The following is a 16,804-nucleotide window of genomic DNA, read 5'->3' on the forward strand; positions in this document are numbered from 1 at the left end:
TGGATAGAGCACCAGCCCTGGATTCAGGAGGACCTGAGTTCAAATCTGGCCTCAGACACTTAACACTTACTAGCTGTGTGACCCTGGGCAAGTCACTTAACCCCAATTGCCTCACTTAAAAAAACATTTTTTTTAAATTGAGAATACAGTTCATCTGTTACAGTTTGAATTTCACCAGGGCATCAAGATGTAACCTTATTACATCCTTCTTTATACTTTGCTCATCTGGTCCCTGTCAGTCATTTTTATTCTGTCATTTCCAATGTAAAGGTCATTTTCCTTGGGAAAAAGAAAAGAAAAGGAGAATCGACCAGCTCTTTTGTTGGTTATCATCATCACAAGCTGCCCAAGTGGCAGTCTTATGCCTTCTTTGATATGTTTTTTTCTCCCAAAGTGTCTTTTTAAAAAACCGCAATTAGTTGTTCAACCTAGCTTCCCTCATCAGCCTCATCACAAAGAGTGGTAGCATTCCTGACACTATCTTTTAGAAAACATGCTATTCTTTTTTATTCAACATCTGTGTTCTGCCCTCGTTTTCATGCATCAGTAAGCCAACGAGCATTTGTTAAATGCTCACTGTGTGCCAGGCACCGTGCTATGTGTTGGGAATGCAGATACAAGTAGAAAGAAAGGCATTCCCTGTCCTCAAAGAGCTTACATTTTACTGGGGAGAAAATAACACATAAAAGAGAGCTGAGGGGCAGCTAGGTGGCTCAGTGGATAAAGCACTGGCTCTGGATTCAGGAGAAACTGAGTTCAAATCCAGCCTCTGACACTTGACACTGACTAGCTGCATGACCCTGGGCGAGTCACTTAACTCTCATTGCCCCTCAAAACAAAACCAAACCAGAAAAAGGGAGCTGAAAAGGGGGGAATCAGGAATGAAGGATAAAGGTGCCCAGTGTATGGGGCCATGGCAGAGAAAGTCCTGTAGAACTAAGTCAGCAGTGCAGCCTGGAGAGGAAAGAGACATGGTGGACCAGAGTCGTCGTCGTCTTCTTCTTCTTCTTCTTCTTCTTCTTCTTCTTCTTCTTCTTCTTCTTCTTCTTCTTCTTCTTCTTTTTTTAAATTTTTGGGTGAGGCAATTGGGGTTAAGTGACTTGCCCAGGGTCACACAGCTAGTAAGTGTCAAGTGTCTTAGGCTGGATTTGAATTCAGGTCCTCCTGAATCCAGGGCCGGTGCTCAGAGTCTTCTTAAAATGGAGGTTCTTTAAAAAATGAAGGTTCTAGAAGGAACCAGCCAGTCAGAGGGACAGGTCCCCGGCAGAGGATACTTCCCATGTGACAAGTACTCCAAGCAAGCTTCCAGATTTCCAAGTCCTTTAGATAAAATATATGACTTAACATATTTTTTAAAATTCAAGTTAGTTTGTAACTTGAATATTCACATTGGTTTTCAAGATACTCTCATTTTTCTTCTTGTGAATTTTTTTCCTTTTATGGCTTCAGAATTTCATTCTTGAAAGTTTCCTGTCCCTTTTGAGATGATTTCCCCTATAGAATTTTAGGTCAGGGGAGCCTACCTATCCTGTCTCCGAGCCCTTTGAAATCTGCTTTCTCCAAATCCACAGTCACATTGCATATCTATCATATACTTAGGGAAGGAGAAATCACTTCTCCCTGTCATGTTTCCATAATTTTACCTGACAAGTTCTCTCAGGGAGAATCAGATCCACAACAGAATTCCCCCCCTGCTGTTTTCTCTACTTTTTTTTTTAAGTGAGGCAACTGGGGTTAAGTGACTTGCCCAGGGTCACACAGCTAGTAAGTCTTAAGTGTCTGAGGCCGGATTTGAACTCAGGTCCTCCTGACTCCAGGGCTGGTGCTCTATCCACTGCGCCACCTAGCTGCCCCTCTACTTTTTGAAAGATGAGATTATCATTAAGGCAAATCAAAGAGTTAAAAGCTTTGTTGCTTTGGGCAGAGAGAAATTGCTTCCATGGATATTTGGACAGTGGAATTATCATTGCTCTATCATGTCTCTTAATGCTAGAATCGGGACCAGTTTCTTGAACTCTTCATTGATTTTGTCTTTCTGTACAGGGGTCTGACAATGAAATTGCTTCTCTTCTTCCTTGGCTCTTTACTCAAATTCTGTAGACATTTTTCCTCTTCCAGCCCCCTGATTTGTTCACATAATATAGAATGCTTTCAGTACCTGGTTACCATCCCCACCAACCACACACACACAAACACTTCTCTTACCTATCTGAATAAGGCATATCCACCCAGAGCCATAAACTAGTCATGGACCTCATCCCACCAAGTCTTTTTTTTTTTCTTTTTCTTTTCTTTTTTAGGGCAATGAGGGTTAAGTGACTTGCCCAGGGTCACACAGGTATTAAGTGTCAAGTGTCTGAATCCTGATTTGAACTCAGGTCCTCCTGAATCCAGGGCCAGTGCTGTATCCACTGCACCACCTAGCTGCCCCCCCCCAAAGTCTTAATAGTATTCATGAGGTCCACTTTGTCTCCCTGCATTTAGATGTCTCTTGCTTGTTGCCTAGACTGTCAACATATGTATGTAGAAATATGAGGCCATGGTTTTTATTCCTGGCTCTATTTTCAGTTTTTCTTACTGTTAGCTCCTGGGTATTCTTTTTCCTTCATTGTAGTCACTCTCTATGGTATCTACCTTGAGGGGTATGCTTTAAGAAAGGATTGTTTTACATTTTTGTATTGGGCTGAAGATTCTCCACTTTCTGCTCACCTTGGTGTGTATAAAATATTAATTTGAAGCTATGTGAATAGCTTTGAGCTATTAAAGTTTAAAAGTACACTAAATTGGGGGGGATACCCTATATTTGAGTGCAAAATGGGACTGGCCAATGAGAGTCCAGCCCTTTATGATCACATGCCTGATGGAATCTTCCACATGCACTTCAAACTGTGGGCAGGCTTTCTGTGACCCTTTCCTGTCCGCCTACCAGATGGTTGGCAGGTGTCTTAATTGGCTGTGGAGTTGGAACTGAGCATACAAAGACTCCCATGGGAGCATGATTTCTTTCCTGATGGCGAATAAGGAAGATAAGCTTTTGGGAGCCCCTGGGTGAGGAAGGAGCCTAGGTCCTCTCCCTCTAAGAATTCATACAAAGCCTCTGCTTTGCCTCTGCTCCTGGGGAGAGAGAGGATCTAACATCACTGGCTTATTCTCCCTCACAGAGTGCACATGAAGCCATGAACATTTGGCCTTGCTATCATGTCTTTCCAAGTTGTGTCTATTATTTCCTGCCTTAAGTAAAGGAATGTTGGAAGAATAACTTAAGCTGGGACTTTGTGAGCTTTGGGAGATCATAAAAACTAGCCACCAGAGCCCCAGTGATGGGAGTCCACACTAGAGTTTGTCAATTTAATTGGGGGAAGAGTGCAGCCCTGAACAATTTAGAAGTGAATTGAAACCAGTTCATTTATCTTCATTCAGAAATGAAGTTGATGAGGGTGAATGTACTGTTGCAACTGCTTTAAGTTTGAGGCCACTCTACTCAGGGACCAAGGTGATGTAGGGAAGAGTGTGCCCCTGGGGATGTAGAGGGGAATGGTTATATACCTCTTTATGCTATATCTTCTTAGTAAATAACCTTTGGTAAAGGCTAATTGATATGAACTGGTTAAATGAAATTGGAGTGCTAATTATTGGGTCAGTCAGAGATATAAGGGAGATATTAACTGTAACTGTTGGTTGATATGGGGAGAATACTCCAGAAGGGGTCCTGAGTCACTGGTATTAGAAATATGCCTCACTGTACCTTAGAGGTACCCCTAGAACCCTGAACAGGAGATGTAGTCTTCAGGTGAGTATCCAAATTGCCAGTGAGAGTGAGAATTAGAATAAAGATGCCCAGAGGATATAAGGTCTGCATTACTATATGAGTTTTAAAATGTTTATTTTTTTAATTTGTTTTAAGTCAATAAGTAATCTAGACCTGTCATTTAGTTGGCCAGACCTGATATTGTCTCAGTAATGTTTTCCCTCTTGTCAATACTTTTTAGTCCAAAGACTGTTAGATTTGCAAGACTCCAAATAATTATTCTTAATCACCTTTATTAGAGACAATCCATCCCTGACCAGGAGTCTTGTCATCTCATTCTTTTTTTTTTTTTTTTTTTGGTGTGGCAATTGGGGTTAAGTGACTTGCCCAGGGTCACACAGCTAGTAAGTGTTAAGTGTCTGAGGTCATATTTGAACTCAGGTCCTTCTGAATCCAGGGCTGGTGCTCTATCCACTGCGCCACCTAGCTGCCCCATTTGTCATCTCATTCTTAAGCATCATCTTCTTAGCCAGCTATTTACTTCCCAAATTATTTTTTCACTTTTTCATGCCTTGTCTTCAGAAATTAGAAGTCAGGAAATTACAATTCAGCATTCAGTTTCTCACCCAAGTCTTCATCGTCTTTGGCAACTGTATTAATCCAATACTCTATTTTACAGATTAGAAACAGGCTTCCAAAGAATAAGTGGTTAGCTCATGATCACAGTTTGTGAGAGAGTCATGATTTGAGCCTAAATTCACTCCAATATCCAGAATATATAATCTGCCCATTGTTCTATGTTTTTAATTTTTTTAAAGATATTATCCCTTCATATTCAACTCACACCTGTGCTCTCTGTCTAAATAAACTCTATCCACCTGCCCTAAGAATGAGAAAGTTCTTATGAGTTACAAGTATCATCTTCCCATGTAGGAATGTAAACAGTTTAACCTTTCAATATCCCTTATGATTTCTTGTGCCCATTGTTCTAAATTAAAAATGAAGCCAAAGATGTGCTGAATTGTTTGCTCCTTAAGTGTCCTTGAGATACTCGATCTTTGCAAAAACTTTTAACATCTGGACAAATGCACAAACTGATTCATAATAATTTATTGTAAATCACTCTGAAATTTACACACCATTAACAGACAAATTAACACTGTTAAATACCCTCTGTATCAAGTACATTAGGAGGACAATTTCATTTTTGAATCATTTCTTTAAAATGTTTAAAATTTACAATTCTCCATCTCTCCTACAAATAGTTGTCTTCCAAGTGCTCCAGATGTCAACAACGTAAGGTTTTTCTCTTGTGCTGAATAACATGTAACACAAAGGGCACTATGCTCCATTAATTCAACATGCTCCTTACCAGGCAACTTGACACACATTTTTTAAAAATTCAGAAGCTCATTATGTAATCATCATTTTATATTTTGATGCTAACTTAATGAATGCTGCATGCACTTAAACATTAGTAGACACTGAATTCTATATAAATGCCAGTTAATTATGATCTGATTGCCTGATGTGGAAAATTAATAGGCTTACTTTGAGAGAATAGCTATAGTACCCATGTACCAGTGACTGTGATTGATTAGACTATGAACCAGATCTGTCAACAATTAAATGAGAGCTTTATTTGACACCAGGCATATTTGCACTCGGTTCCTTTACAAATGACATTGGCAATGAGAACAGATAAAAGGCAGACTAGATAGAGAGCTAACCTTCAAGCCAGGAAGACCTGGGTTCAATTCTTGCCTTTGTCACACCCTGGCTGTGTGACTCTGGGCAAGTCACTTATTCTCTGAGTGCCCTGGGTAATTCTCTAAGACTGTAAATTGCAAAGAAGGTGCCAACCTGCATTGGTAGAGGGAATTCCACACCTGGGAGTTCCCCATACAAATAAAATCATAGTTCTAGACCATAACCCTATGAGAAGAGATGAAGTATTTAAATGAGCCACAATTTACAGGACCAGCTAGGCAAATAGCTTTAAACACAAAATTTGCTGAGTGGAAAACAAAGATGATATTAGCAAAGAAACTGGAGTATTAATAAGCTTAGGAATGGGGTAAAAAAATAGGAGCTGTTTTCCTTTTTCTCTTCTATATTATTTTAAGCCAACTTTTCTCTTCCTTAAAGGAAAACAAAGCAGTCCCAACCTTCTTAAACCTTCTTAAAAAGCATCCTTAAACCCCCTTTTTTGGTTTTCTCATTCTGCTCACTATATTCTTGCTATAGTATATCTCAAAAGCCATGTTTGATTAGTTACTAAAAAAAATTTTTAATGCTCACCATAACTTTGAAAGACTAATCAATTCCTTCATCCAGTCAGGGTCAAGACCATGTATAAGCTTATGACTGTACATTTGACATAAAACTACAAGGACTATTTCATATCCTACATCTTGGAACACTAACATTAAATAACAGCTTTGCTGACTTTTCCTCTTATATTTCAATTAAGAGTTTGATTTGAGACATTAGACAAGCAGATTCTTAAAACGAATAACCCCAAAACAAAATTACAACAGATTTCCCCCCACAAAAAAAATGAACATCAAGACTACATTGGCCAAAGCAAAGAACCAATAAGTAAACAGCATATATTTTGGACAAAGGTCAAATAGTCAAGCACTGCCATCTCCAGTCCTCTCTTTACGGGCTTGGATCATCTGCTTGGGAACCCGTTTAAGATCAGTGGCCAGCCCTAACCAGGACATGAAGTCAATGAACCATGTGGTTGGGTTGAATTTTAAACCAAATTCACTGGCAGAATAGTCAAATGGGAAGGTGTGATGGTAATTATGGAAGCCTTCACCTAGAAAACAAAGAGAACAGTTAAGAAAATCAGTCAACTTCTTTCCAGGTAGATTGCTGATGGAAAATAATAATAGTAATAACAATAGACATTTCTATAACACCTCAATTTGCAAAGTCCTTATTATTCATTTGAGCCTCCCAACTACCCTTTGAGGTAAATGTCTTGGTTTAGGGTCAATGGTAACAGCATTATAGAGAAAAACAACTTTGAAATATTTTAGAACTCTGATTAGTACAACAATAAACCATCAGTCCAGAGGACTGAAGAATCTCACCACCCACCTCTCACCAGAAAAGTCATGGACAGAGAATTCAAAATGGCACCTATATTTTTGTACATGGCAAATTAAGGCAATTACTGAATGATGCATGCTTATTAGGAGGGTTTTGTTTTGCTTTATTGTTCAATTGTGGGAAAGATGGGAGGAAGAGATAATAAATTAATGCTTATAAAAATAAAGTTAAAACTTCATTTATGCAATAAAATTGTCCTCAAAACTTAATTGGTACAGGAGCCTCAGGTTTGAACTATTGACATAGGTCCCTGGTCATCTAAGGCATGTAAAGCCCAGGGCACCAGGATGTAACGATTGGAATAACGCCACCTGCTGGATACTTACTGTAGAAGAGTTCTGCCCATGAAGGGAAGGTCTTTGAGGGCAAGACCAGGAGTCAGGAAGTGACGCGGGCTAGTGGGAGGAGGAAGGAAGAGACTGGCGCTCAGTCTGGCTCTCTTTCCTGGGGATGCTGGCGGAGAAGGGAGCTAAAAATGTGCTCTCCCTTTAATAGATAGAAATCTAGGCCTTTCTCTCTCTTTACCAAATTCTTGTTTTCCTTAATAAATGCTTAAAAGCCTAACTCTTGCTAAAGCTTATAATTTATTGGCGACCACTCATTAGATATTTTAGACAGTTTAGCTAGAATTTTAGCCCTTAACAAGGAGAAAGGACTCCTTAGATTTGCTTTTCCTGTTGCTCTGAATATCAACATGCTTGACTAGTGCTCATATGGAGAAGAGGGGAGGTACATGCATTTGGGCCAAGACTGTACTTTCGCTGGTAATCCTTACCATAATGTCAAGTAAACTTTTTTTGTTTGTTTAAAGTTCTTTTTTTTTTTTTTACCAAGACAGGTTTTTTCTGTTTCTTTTTTTTTTCTTTTATTTTTTTGTGGGACAATGGGGGTTAAGTGACTTGCCCAGGGTCACACAGCTAGTAAGTGTCAAGTGTCTGAGGCCGGATTTGAACTCAGGTCCTCCTGAATCCAGGGCCGGTGCTTTATCCACTGTGCCACCTAGCTGCCCCTAAAGTTCTTTTAAATAGGGGTGAAGAACAGTGTAAGACTTAAGTCATCATGAACGGATCTTTCATCAATCTTTAATTGCATATAAAGGAACCATATAATCTTGTTATAGATGCAGGAATGTGCTGGAGCAGTTCGTTAAATTTTTAATATGATCATTGGCACCTTGGAACCCCTGGAAACTGGGAAGTGCTGTGAATCAGAGCTCAATTTGTTGTTTTGTTGATTATCTAGACTAAAGAAAGCAAAATGGAGGGGCAGCTAGATGGCGCAGTGGATAGAGCACCGGCCCTGGAGTCAGCAGGACCTGAGTTCAAATCCGACCTCAGACACTTAACACTTACTAGCTGTGTGACCCTGGGCAAGTCACTTAACCCCAATTGTCTCACTAAAAAAAAAAAGAAAAAAAAGAAAAAGAAAGCAAAATGGGAAAATGTAAATAATGCAGATTAAACTTAAAAGTGTGTCTTACAGAATGTAGAAAACTACCCTTACACGTAATTGGAAAATGAAATAAATGTTTGTTGCTGAAAAAAAAAAAAGTGTGTCTTATAAACATTCCCCCCCTCCCCCACACACACATACCCTTTTAGCTGGTTTTTAAACATTTGCTAGCACACCTGTGTATAGATTCTATACCAAGCTTATTGGTCTAGTAACTAGATTCATCTCCTAGTTGCCGAGGTTCTCATCTCTCAGAACTCCCTTAGAGCAGACATGGCTTCATTCTTTGTACTTGTATCACTAGTTCCTGGCTTATAGTTGGTAATTAATCAATGGTTTTGTTTTGGTTTTTGCAGGGCAATGGGGGTTAAGTGACTTGCCCAGGGTCACACAGCTAGTAAGTGTCAAGTGTCTGAGGCTAGATTTGAACTCAGGTACTCCTGAATCCAGGGCCGGTGCTCTATCCACTGCACCACCTATCTGCCCCCAAGCACATACTTCAGATCCAGTGATGTACTTGGAATACAGATTGCAGCATATTTTTTGGACATGGCCAGCATGGAAATTTGTTTTGCTTGACTTACATATTTGTAACGCGATTTTTTTCTTGCTTTCTCAGTGGGAGGTGGGAAAGGGAGAGTTGGGAGAGGGAGAGAAGGCAGATCCTCATTTGAAAAAAATTAAAATTTAATTAAAAAAGACAAAAACAAATGTGTCCATCTACTTGAAAAAAAAAAGTTTCTGTCAGGAGTCTCTGACTCAGGGGCAGATAGTTCATATAATTCCCAGCTTAATTTCTGTGTGTGAAACTTTTCCAGAAACTGCCTATGGTGCTTGGCATCCAGGGTCCCTCACAGGTCTCAACTCCAAAACACTTGCTGTTCTATTCAAATGGGTAGGTATAGGAGAGGCGGAAGAACAAAAGTAAGCCCAAGGAACAAGGCCAATGTCCTTTCTTTGTGCTACCTCAACCCTGGATTTAAAAAAATGTATAAATGTATATATGTAAAAGAAATTTATGTATAAATTCAGACTTTGAACTTACTCATATCTCCAATTAGAAAGAGACTATTGTTCACTGCAGGTCAGTAAATCAATAATAAGAAATAATAATAATATTTTTCTTAATATAAGAAAAGAAAGCATATCTCCAGGATAAGTAGGGAACACATACATATATAGGAGACCAAGAGATATTCCCCCAAAGATAAGTGGTAAAAGGATATAAACAAAGAGGTCTCAAAAGAATTGGACACCATTGACAGCCATATGCTAGATTGTTCTTTGTTGCTAATAATAAGAGAAACACCAATCAAAAGAATTCTGAGGTTTCATCTCACACCAAGAAAATTACAAAGGAGACAAAAAATAGCCAGAGTCAAGGCTGAAGAGATTGTGGAAAGACAGGTAAACACATCATTGGTGGAATTGTGAATTGGTCTGGTCATTCTAGAAAGTAATTGGAATTGTGATGAGGTAACTAAAATGTCCATACCTTTTGACCCAGAGGTTTGCAAAGTGTGTGTGTATAGATATGTATATATGTATGTATATGTATATATACATACACACACACACACACACATATATATAACCCCATTTGATTATCACATCCCAGTGAGATAGGTGCTATCATTACCCCCATTAGATTAGAAAAATGATATGTAAAAAATATTAAGTGACTTTTTTGCATGACCTTCTCAGAGCTTCACACAGCTATTAAGTGTCTGAGGCAAAATTCAAAACCAGGTCTTCCTGACTCTTAAGTCCAATACAATATCCAGTATACCATACTGACTCATATTTCCCAAGGAGGTCAGAGAGAGAAGGAAAGGTCCCATATAAAAAAAAATATTTATGGTAGCACTTTTTATTATAGCAAAACACAAGAAGCAAAATAGATACTCATTGATTAGGGAATGGCTAAAACTGGGGCACAAGAGTATATTAGAATATTAGTGTACCATTTGTGAGAATTGGAATTGCACCTCCTACTGGAGAGATACTGTAGGAAAGTTCCACCATGAGGAGAAAGCATGTGATTTAGAGACCATGTGACTTTAGCATCCAGAAGTTACATCTATAGAATCACTTGTGGGACTTGTCAATCAGAGCTACCAGCCAATTAGCTTGGAACTGTGTGCGTGTGGACAGCCCTGTTTCCTGTTGGAGAGGAGGCTTCTGGGAGGAGGAAGGGGAGAGGATCTCTCTTTCGCCCAGGACCTCAGTTGGAGTGGAGCTGAGATGCTGGCTCCCTGAGATAGATAGATGAAGGAATCTTGGCCTCTTTCTCTCTGATCACTAGATCCTAATTCTCCTTAATAAATGCTTAAAAGGCTAAGCTCTAGCTAAAGCTGCTAATTAATAGTGACCACTCAGATTTTTAGGTAGTTTAGCTAGAATTTTAGCCCCTTACAGATGGCAATATTACACATTAGAAATGATGAATATGGGGGCAGCTAGGTGGCGCAGTGGATAAGCACTGGCCTTGGATTCAGGAGTACCTGAGTTCAAATCCGGCCTCAGATACTTGACACTTACTAGCTGTGTGACCCTGGGCAAGTCACTTAACCTCCATTGCCCCGCAAAAAAAAGAAAAAGAAAAGAAAAAAAAAGAAATGATGAATATGGAGAATTTGGAGAAGCATGGGAAGACATATGAACTAATGAAAAGTGAAGTAAAGGAAAACCAAATACCTAGTGATTCTAGTAAAGTAAATAGAATCACAGAAAGTCTCAAATTGCCATTATATTTTTGTTTTATAATTTTTATATAATATTTTATATTTACTTAATTTTATAATTTTTTTTCTCATATTTACCCTGAAGAAAACAAGAGAAAATGTGCCTTCTTCCCTCTTCATAAAGGTTAGGGACTTGCATCATATTGTCAAAATCAACTACTGTGTCGGTTAATTCTATGAACCTTTTTTGCCTTTAAAAAAAAATTTTGAGGGCAGCTAGGTGGCGCAGTGGATAGAGCATTGGCCCTGGAGTCAGGAGGACCTGAGTTCAAATCTGGCCTCAGACACTTGACACTAGCTGTGTGACCCTGGGCAAGTCACTTAACCCCAATTGCCTCACCCCCCCCATTTTTTTTTTTATTACAAGAGGTGGATCTCTGGGTAGGGGATGAGGAAGGGATATATTGTAAAGGAAAGGTGATACAAAACCAAAATATTGTAGAATTTTTAAAAGAGAAGGGAAGAAGGAGGAGGAGAAGAGCACAAACAAGAGGAGGAAGAGGCAAAGGAGGAAAGGGAAGAAGAGGAAAGGAGAAAGACGATGATGTCGAGGATAATGATGATAAACCTGTTGTCTCAGAGTGGAGACTAAAACCAAGTGGGTGGCATTTAGCAAACACTCTCTACTAACCAACAACACTAAGTAAGTCCATTCTACAGGCTGATTCATTCTGTGATCTGGAGATGCATTTTCCAGCAAATTTATCCTAGAAGTCCCAAAAGAATAGAGTCTTTGTCAGAATCAGACATTCTCCAGGGGTCATACTAAGTTTTTTTCCTACTCAAAAAAAAAAAAAATCAAGTAAAGTTTCTCAGACCAAAGCAATCTCATCTTTTTCGTATGGTATAGAATTCTGGGTTCCCAGACAGCACTTGTCCCAGTGTTTGACACATTCAAAGTTCCTTTTTGAGGAAAATATTGGCCTTCCCCATAGATAGCTCTACAAGGAAGTGGATGGCCCTCCATTTGAGAAAGAATCTGTGTCATCCTTCTAAATTCTCACAATATAACATTAATTCTGCCATACTTGTGTCCAATGTCTACAGCATCCACAACACAGACAATAGACAGGTTAGATATAGATGAGCTTATACTCACTCACCAATCAAGACACGTAGGCTGAATGAATTGACTCCCCCTAAATTAAATTGCCATGAGAGAGGCAGCTAGGTGGCGCAGTGGATAGAGCACTGGCCCTGGAGTCAGGAAGACCTGAGTTCAAATCTGGCCTCAGACACTTGACACTTACTAGCTGTGTGACCCTGGGCAAGTCACTTAACCCCGATTGCCTCACCAAAACCAAAACAAAACAAAATTGCCCTGAGAAAACAATCTAATCATATCTTATTATTATTATTATTATTCCTCAAAGAAAAATCTTCATTGAGTTTTATTCATATCAAATATTCAGCTTTTAAAGAGAACAAACATAAGAAATGTCCATTAGATAAAGTATTTGCATCTTCTGCTAAACAATCATTGAAGAGACCACCTACCATGCTCCTCCTCATCACTTATCTAAGAATCCATCCAGGACCAAAGGGAGGCTATAAGCAGAAGGGAAGTGGGATGGAGTGGAGGGAAGGCAAAAACCTTTATCTCCTGATGAACTTGTACACTTTACTTGATTAGACAATGAGAACTGTGTGCCTTAGCTGCCTGGAAATGGGGCTAAGTCTGGGACTCAACAGTAACAACTAACTCATTCCAGATGCCCAACAACGTTTGCTTTTTCTACCCCCGTTAACTGGGTTTGATTCTATTTTGATTTTGATTTTGAATTGCCCTTTTTTGAGTTGTGTTTAATTGTGTAAGCTGCCTCCGATCCCTTTTGGAAACAGTCATGGTACAAATTCTAAATAAGGATACTTTATATGCTAATAGCCCAGTGAATGAGACAGACAATCCACACTGTAGACTTGGTCACCATATGTCCCGAATTCAGTCCCTGAGAAATAGCAATTTCAAGAAAAGAAAGTGTCTGTTTAAGGATGTTTTGCCAAAAAAATATTATCAAACTATACATCCCAGTTTGCCCAGAGGTAAGCTGGTGATACAATGGATAGAGTGCTGGGTCTGGAGTCAGAAAGACCTGAATTCAAATATGATCTTCTTACAGATACTTACTAGCTGTGTGACCCTGGGCAAGTCGCTTAGCTTCTGTCTGCCTCAGTTTCTTCAACTATAAAATAGGGATAACAATGCCACCTCCCTCCCAGGAGGATCAAATGCAATAATATTTGTAAAGCACCTGGCGCTAATGAATGCTTGTTTCTTTTGTTTGGGAAATGGCATTACTGTGATCAGAAGGGACTACAGTGATTAGGAAAGACTTCCCAGGGAAAATGAGACTTCGGTGGGGTCTTAAGGGATACACAGAATTCAGAAAAGGGGAGAGGTTGTTCCCAGCTAAGGAATTTAGTTTTTTAATCTCCCAACTTGGAATATATGTGATGGTAGTACATAGAGATGACTCATTTCGGGAAAGGCAACTGTAGGGTGGATAGAAAGACCCAGTGGTTTTTAAGGTTCTGCAGCAGGGCAGATGGTAAGGTCCAGGTGGCAAGCAACCCACATTGGCTGGAGTATCCAGGGGAGATAATGCTAATATACAAACGCATCTTCTTCAGTGCTGGGTTTAAATGATAAAATAATATTTGTTTCTGATACTTAACCATTTGACTATGTCAAAGGACTTAAAAGATGAAGATCCTTGCATGCCTCCATTACTTTGGCTAGACTGGTTTGTCTGTCCCATTGGTGGCAGTTGGTCAACAGTTGAGGTTGATGGTAACGGTGATTGTGTGGCCAAGTCTTCAGCGGGGTTGGGCCACTGAATGGTGACAGTTGGGGCTAAGATAGATACATAGTTGGTGAGTTGGGGGATGGGATGTTGCTACTTTATTTGGGGAGGTGTTCCTGGGTCACCTACACCAAGGTCTGAGGGGAGGTGATGGTGGTAGCAGTGCTCTCTCCTGCTTTGCTTTGGCCTGCCCACTTGGTTAGTGTTGATGATGGCGATGATGGCCATGCTAAATCTCCTGAGAAGCCAAGCGGAACAAATTTATACATCATAGTTCTTCAAATACTTGAAGACAGCAGTCATATTTCCCATAAGTCTTATTTTTTCAAGGGTAAAACATCTGCTAGGAGCCTTTTCTCCCATTTCCCAATACACCAGCTTATACAATTATCAGATATGTGGCAGCAATCCTACCAAATTCGATCAGAAACATCTGGACTGACAATGTTCAGATGGAGTTCCAGTAAAAAAAAAGACAAGATAACAATTACAAAGAAAGCAAGACTGTGCAATTAATAACAGGGTTTCTATATCATACCTATATTCAATTCTACTGTTACTATAGGGATTTGATCAAGGGAAGTTCCCCAATTAAAGTGATGCGATTACAAGAAGGTAAGCCTTTGTTTGAGACTTCTGAAAGCATCTTTCTATGGAGGATGTGAACATGCCCAACTGCTCATAACTGAAGGGATGTAGGACATCTCCTGATTAAGTCTTTGTGACTTGGGATGCCTTCAAAATGGTATGGTTGGCTTGTCCTCCTATGGAATGGACATAGAAAGGATATATTCTTTGTGCCCTTGCTGCTGCCCTGGGCAGCAGATTCAATAATAAACCTGGGTCCTTGCCTCCTTAGGAACCATTGATGGCGACCTTGAAGTTATTTAACCATTAATGGCTGGGCTGAAGCCTATACTTTGAAGGTGTAGGAAGCCTTAGACAAGTGGTCTTGGCCCCAGTCTTGAAGCTGGGAAGAGGGAACTTCATTTTTCTGAATCACAGCATCTTGGATAGAGGAGGGTAGATTTTCTTCATAGCGTGGTCCCAGAATCCAGCCTTTGAAAAAGAGCAGGGGTATTTCCTAGGCAGCATTGGCCTTGGGGATGGCTTCTCAAGCCACCTCAGATTCTTGAATTCCAAGTGTAAGCTTCTATTAGAGAAGGAGGAATTCCTGAGAGTATCTGAGCAGTGCCAGCCTTTTGTAGAGAACCTGGCTCTTGTAGCTAGAAGAGCAGCAATGAACCACAGGTCAGCAAGGGACCTGTTCTTTGCATTCCACTATTACCTTAAATTCTTCCCTGAGGGTCCAATAGGAAGGCGGTTTCCATTTGAGGAATAGCCCAAGCTCTGGGTAGCACCATAAGCCTAGATGTCTATTTTCATCTTTGTGTGGTAAGAGTGAGACTCATCAGAATGTTGGGGCATCTCCTGTCTAGTTACTCCAAGCTTGTTTCCCCTCAGAGGGCAGAACTCACCAGAGAGGAGGGAGAATTATGGTTTTGATTTATGTTGATATGTTTTATGCATTATTTATAGGTTCCTATGAATCCTTTTTTATTTTCTCCATTTTATGTGGAGTGAAATAAAAGCAATCTTAGTAGCTTAAATATTTTTGTGGAATCTGGGGGACTTATCCAAATTTGTGGAGATACAAACTATATTTTGAGATTTTCCAAGAATTAGCTCTGGGTAGGGCCATAATGAGCCAAAGAGAGATGACAATTTCCTGGGTAGCCCCTAAAATTAGACTGGCACATATGTGGGACCTGGGCTGCAGGTTCCATTATGATCCCTAATCCTCTGGGGTGCTCATTAGCTTTTGGTTTTTATAAGAAAACTCTGCTGGTTTTTTCTGTACTATTTATATAATGCTTATGAATGTCCTTTCTACCTCTCCCATTCAAAGATATGATCTTTGTTTTTATAGATGTGGTTGCCATGACACTCTGTGGAGCAATTAATTAGAGCCTAAAGCTGTTTGCGTGGAGGGGGTAACACTCACTTCTTCAGCTATAACTGATGATTCTTCAGGATTCCCATATGACTACCCCCACCCAATCCAAGTCAGAGCTCCCTTACTTGATAAGTTCTCATATTGCCCACTCACCAATGGCACCCAAAGTGACAAGTGGGTTTTCCCGGGGACTGATGTGCTTGTCATAGGGCCGATTGCCATACATGTGGGCAGCACTGTTGACCAACCAGGTAACATTGAGGGAGATGGTATAACGGAGGATGAAGGCCAGGAAGTAAGAATTCCAGAGACTCTCTCCCCAGACGTACCAGGGTACCAATGTGGGCACAGCAAAGCACATGAGCAACACAGTGGTCTTGTAGTACCTGAAAGACAAGGTGGCAGAAAAGCTGTAAGCAGGACCTCACTGTCAGTGGAAAGGAAGAGGAAGAGCTAATTATTAGAAGGCACCATCCCTGCCTATGAGATCGCCAACAGGCCAGCTCTTCCAACACTTCCTATAGAAGGAATACCCCATTGTGTGTCCATTCTCTAGACAACTTTCAAGAATCAGTCGACCAATATTTTTCCGCCACTTCCTTGAGAAATGTGTTATCTTATATACATGCCACATATCACCATTAAAAAATTGAAGCTTAGGGCAGCTAGGTGGTGCAGTGGATAGAGCACTGGCCTTGGAGTCAGGAAGACCTGAGTTCAAATGCAGCCTCAGACACTTAACACTTACTAGCTGTGTGACCCTGGGCAAGTCACTTAACCCCAATTACCTCACCCCCAAAAATAAAAAAAATTGAAGCTTAGGGGGCAGCTAGGTGGCGCAGTAGATAAAATGTTGGCCCTAGATTCAGGAGGACCTGAGTTCAAATCCGACCTCAGACACTTGACACTTACTAGCTGTGTGACCCTGGGCAAGTCACTTAACCCTCATTGCGGAGCAAAAAATAAATTTTTTAAA

General features: G+C 40.1%; 1 protein-coding gene across 1 annotated transcript in view; it reads right to left on the bottom strand.

Moving 5' to 3' along the window:
• Positions 1-4,842: 4,842 nt before the first annotated feature.
• The window catches only part of SCD5 (stearoyl-CoA desaturase 5), an 85,132-nt gene continuing 73,170 nt past the window's right edge, over positions 4,843-16,804 (bottom strand). Inside the window, exons 4-5 of the mRNA XM_043973170.1 lie at positions 15,982-16,214; positions 4,843-6,575 (exon numbers count right to left, since the gene is read on the bottom strand). Coding sequence (XP_043829105.1) covers positions 6,385-6,575; positions 15,982-16,214 — 424 coding nt within the window. The 3' untranslated portion in view covers positions 4,843-6,384. The remainder of the gene's footprint in view (positions 6,576-15,981; positions 16,215-16,804) is intronic.

The sequence above is a fragment of the Dromiciops gliroides genome, chromosome 6, assembly GCF_019393635.1.
Source record: "Dromiciops gliroides isolate mDroGli1 chromosome 6, mDroGli1.pri, whole genome shotgun sequence".
Taxonomy (NCBI): domain Eukaryota; kingdom Metazoa; phylum Chordata; class Mammalia; order Microbiotheria; family Microbiotheriidae; genus Dromiciops; species Dromiciops gliroides.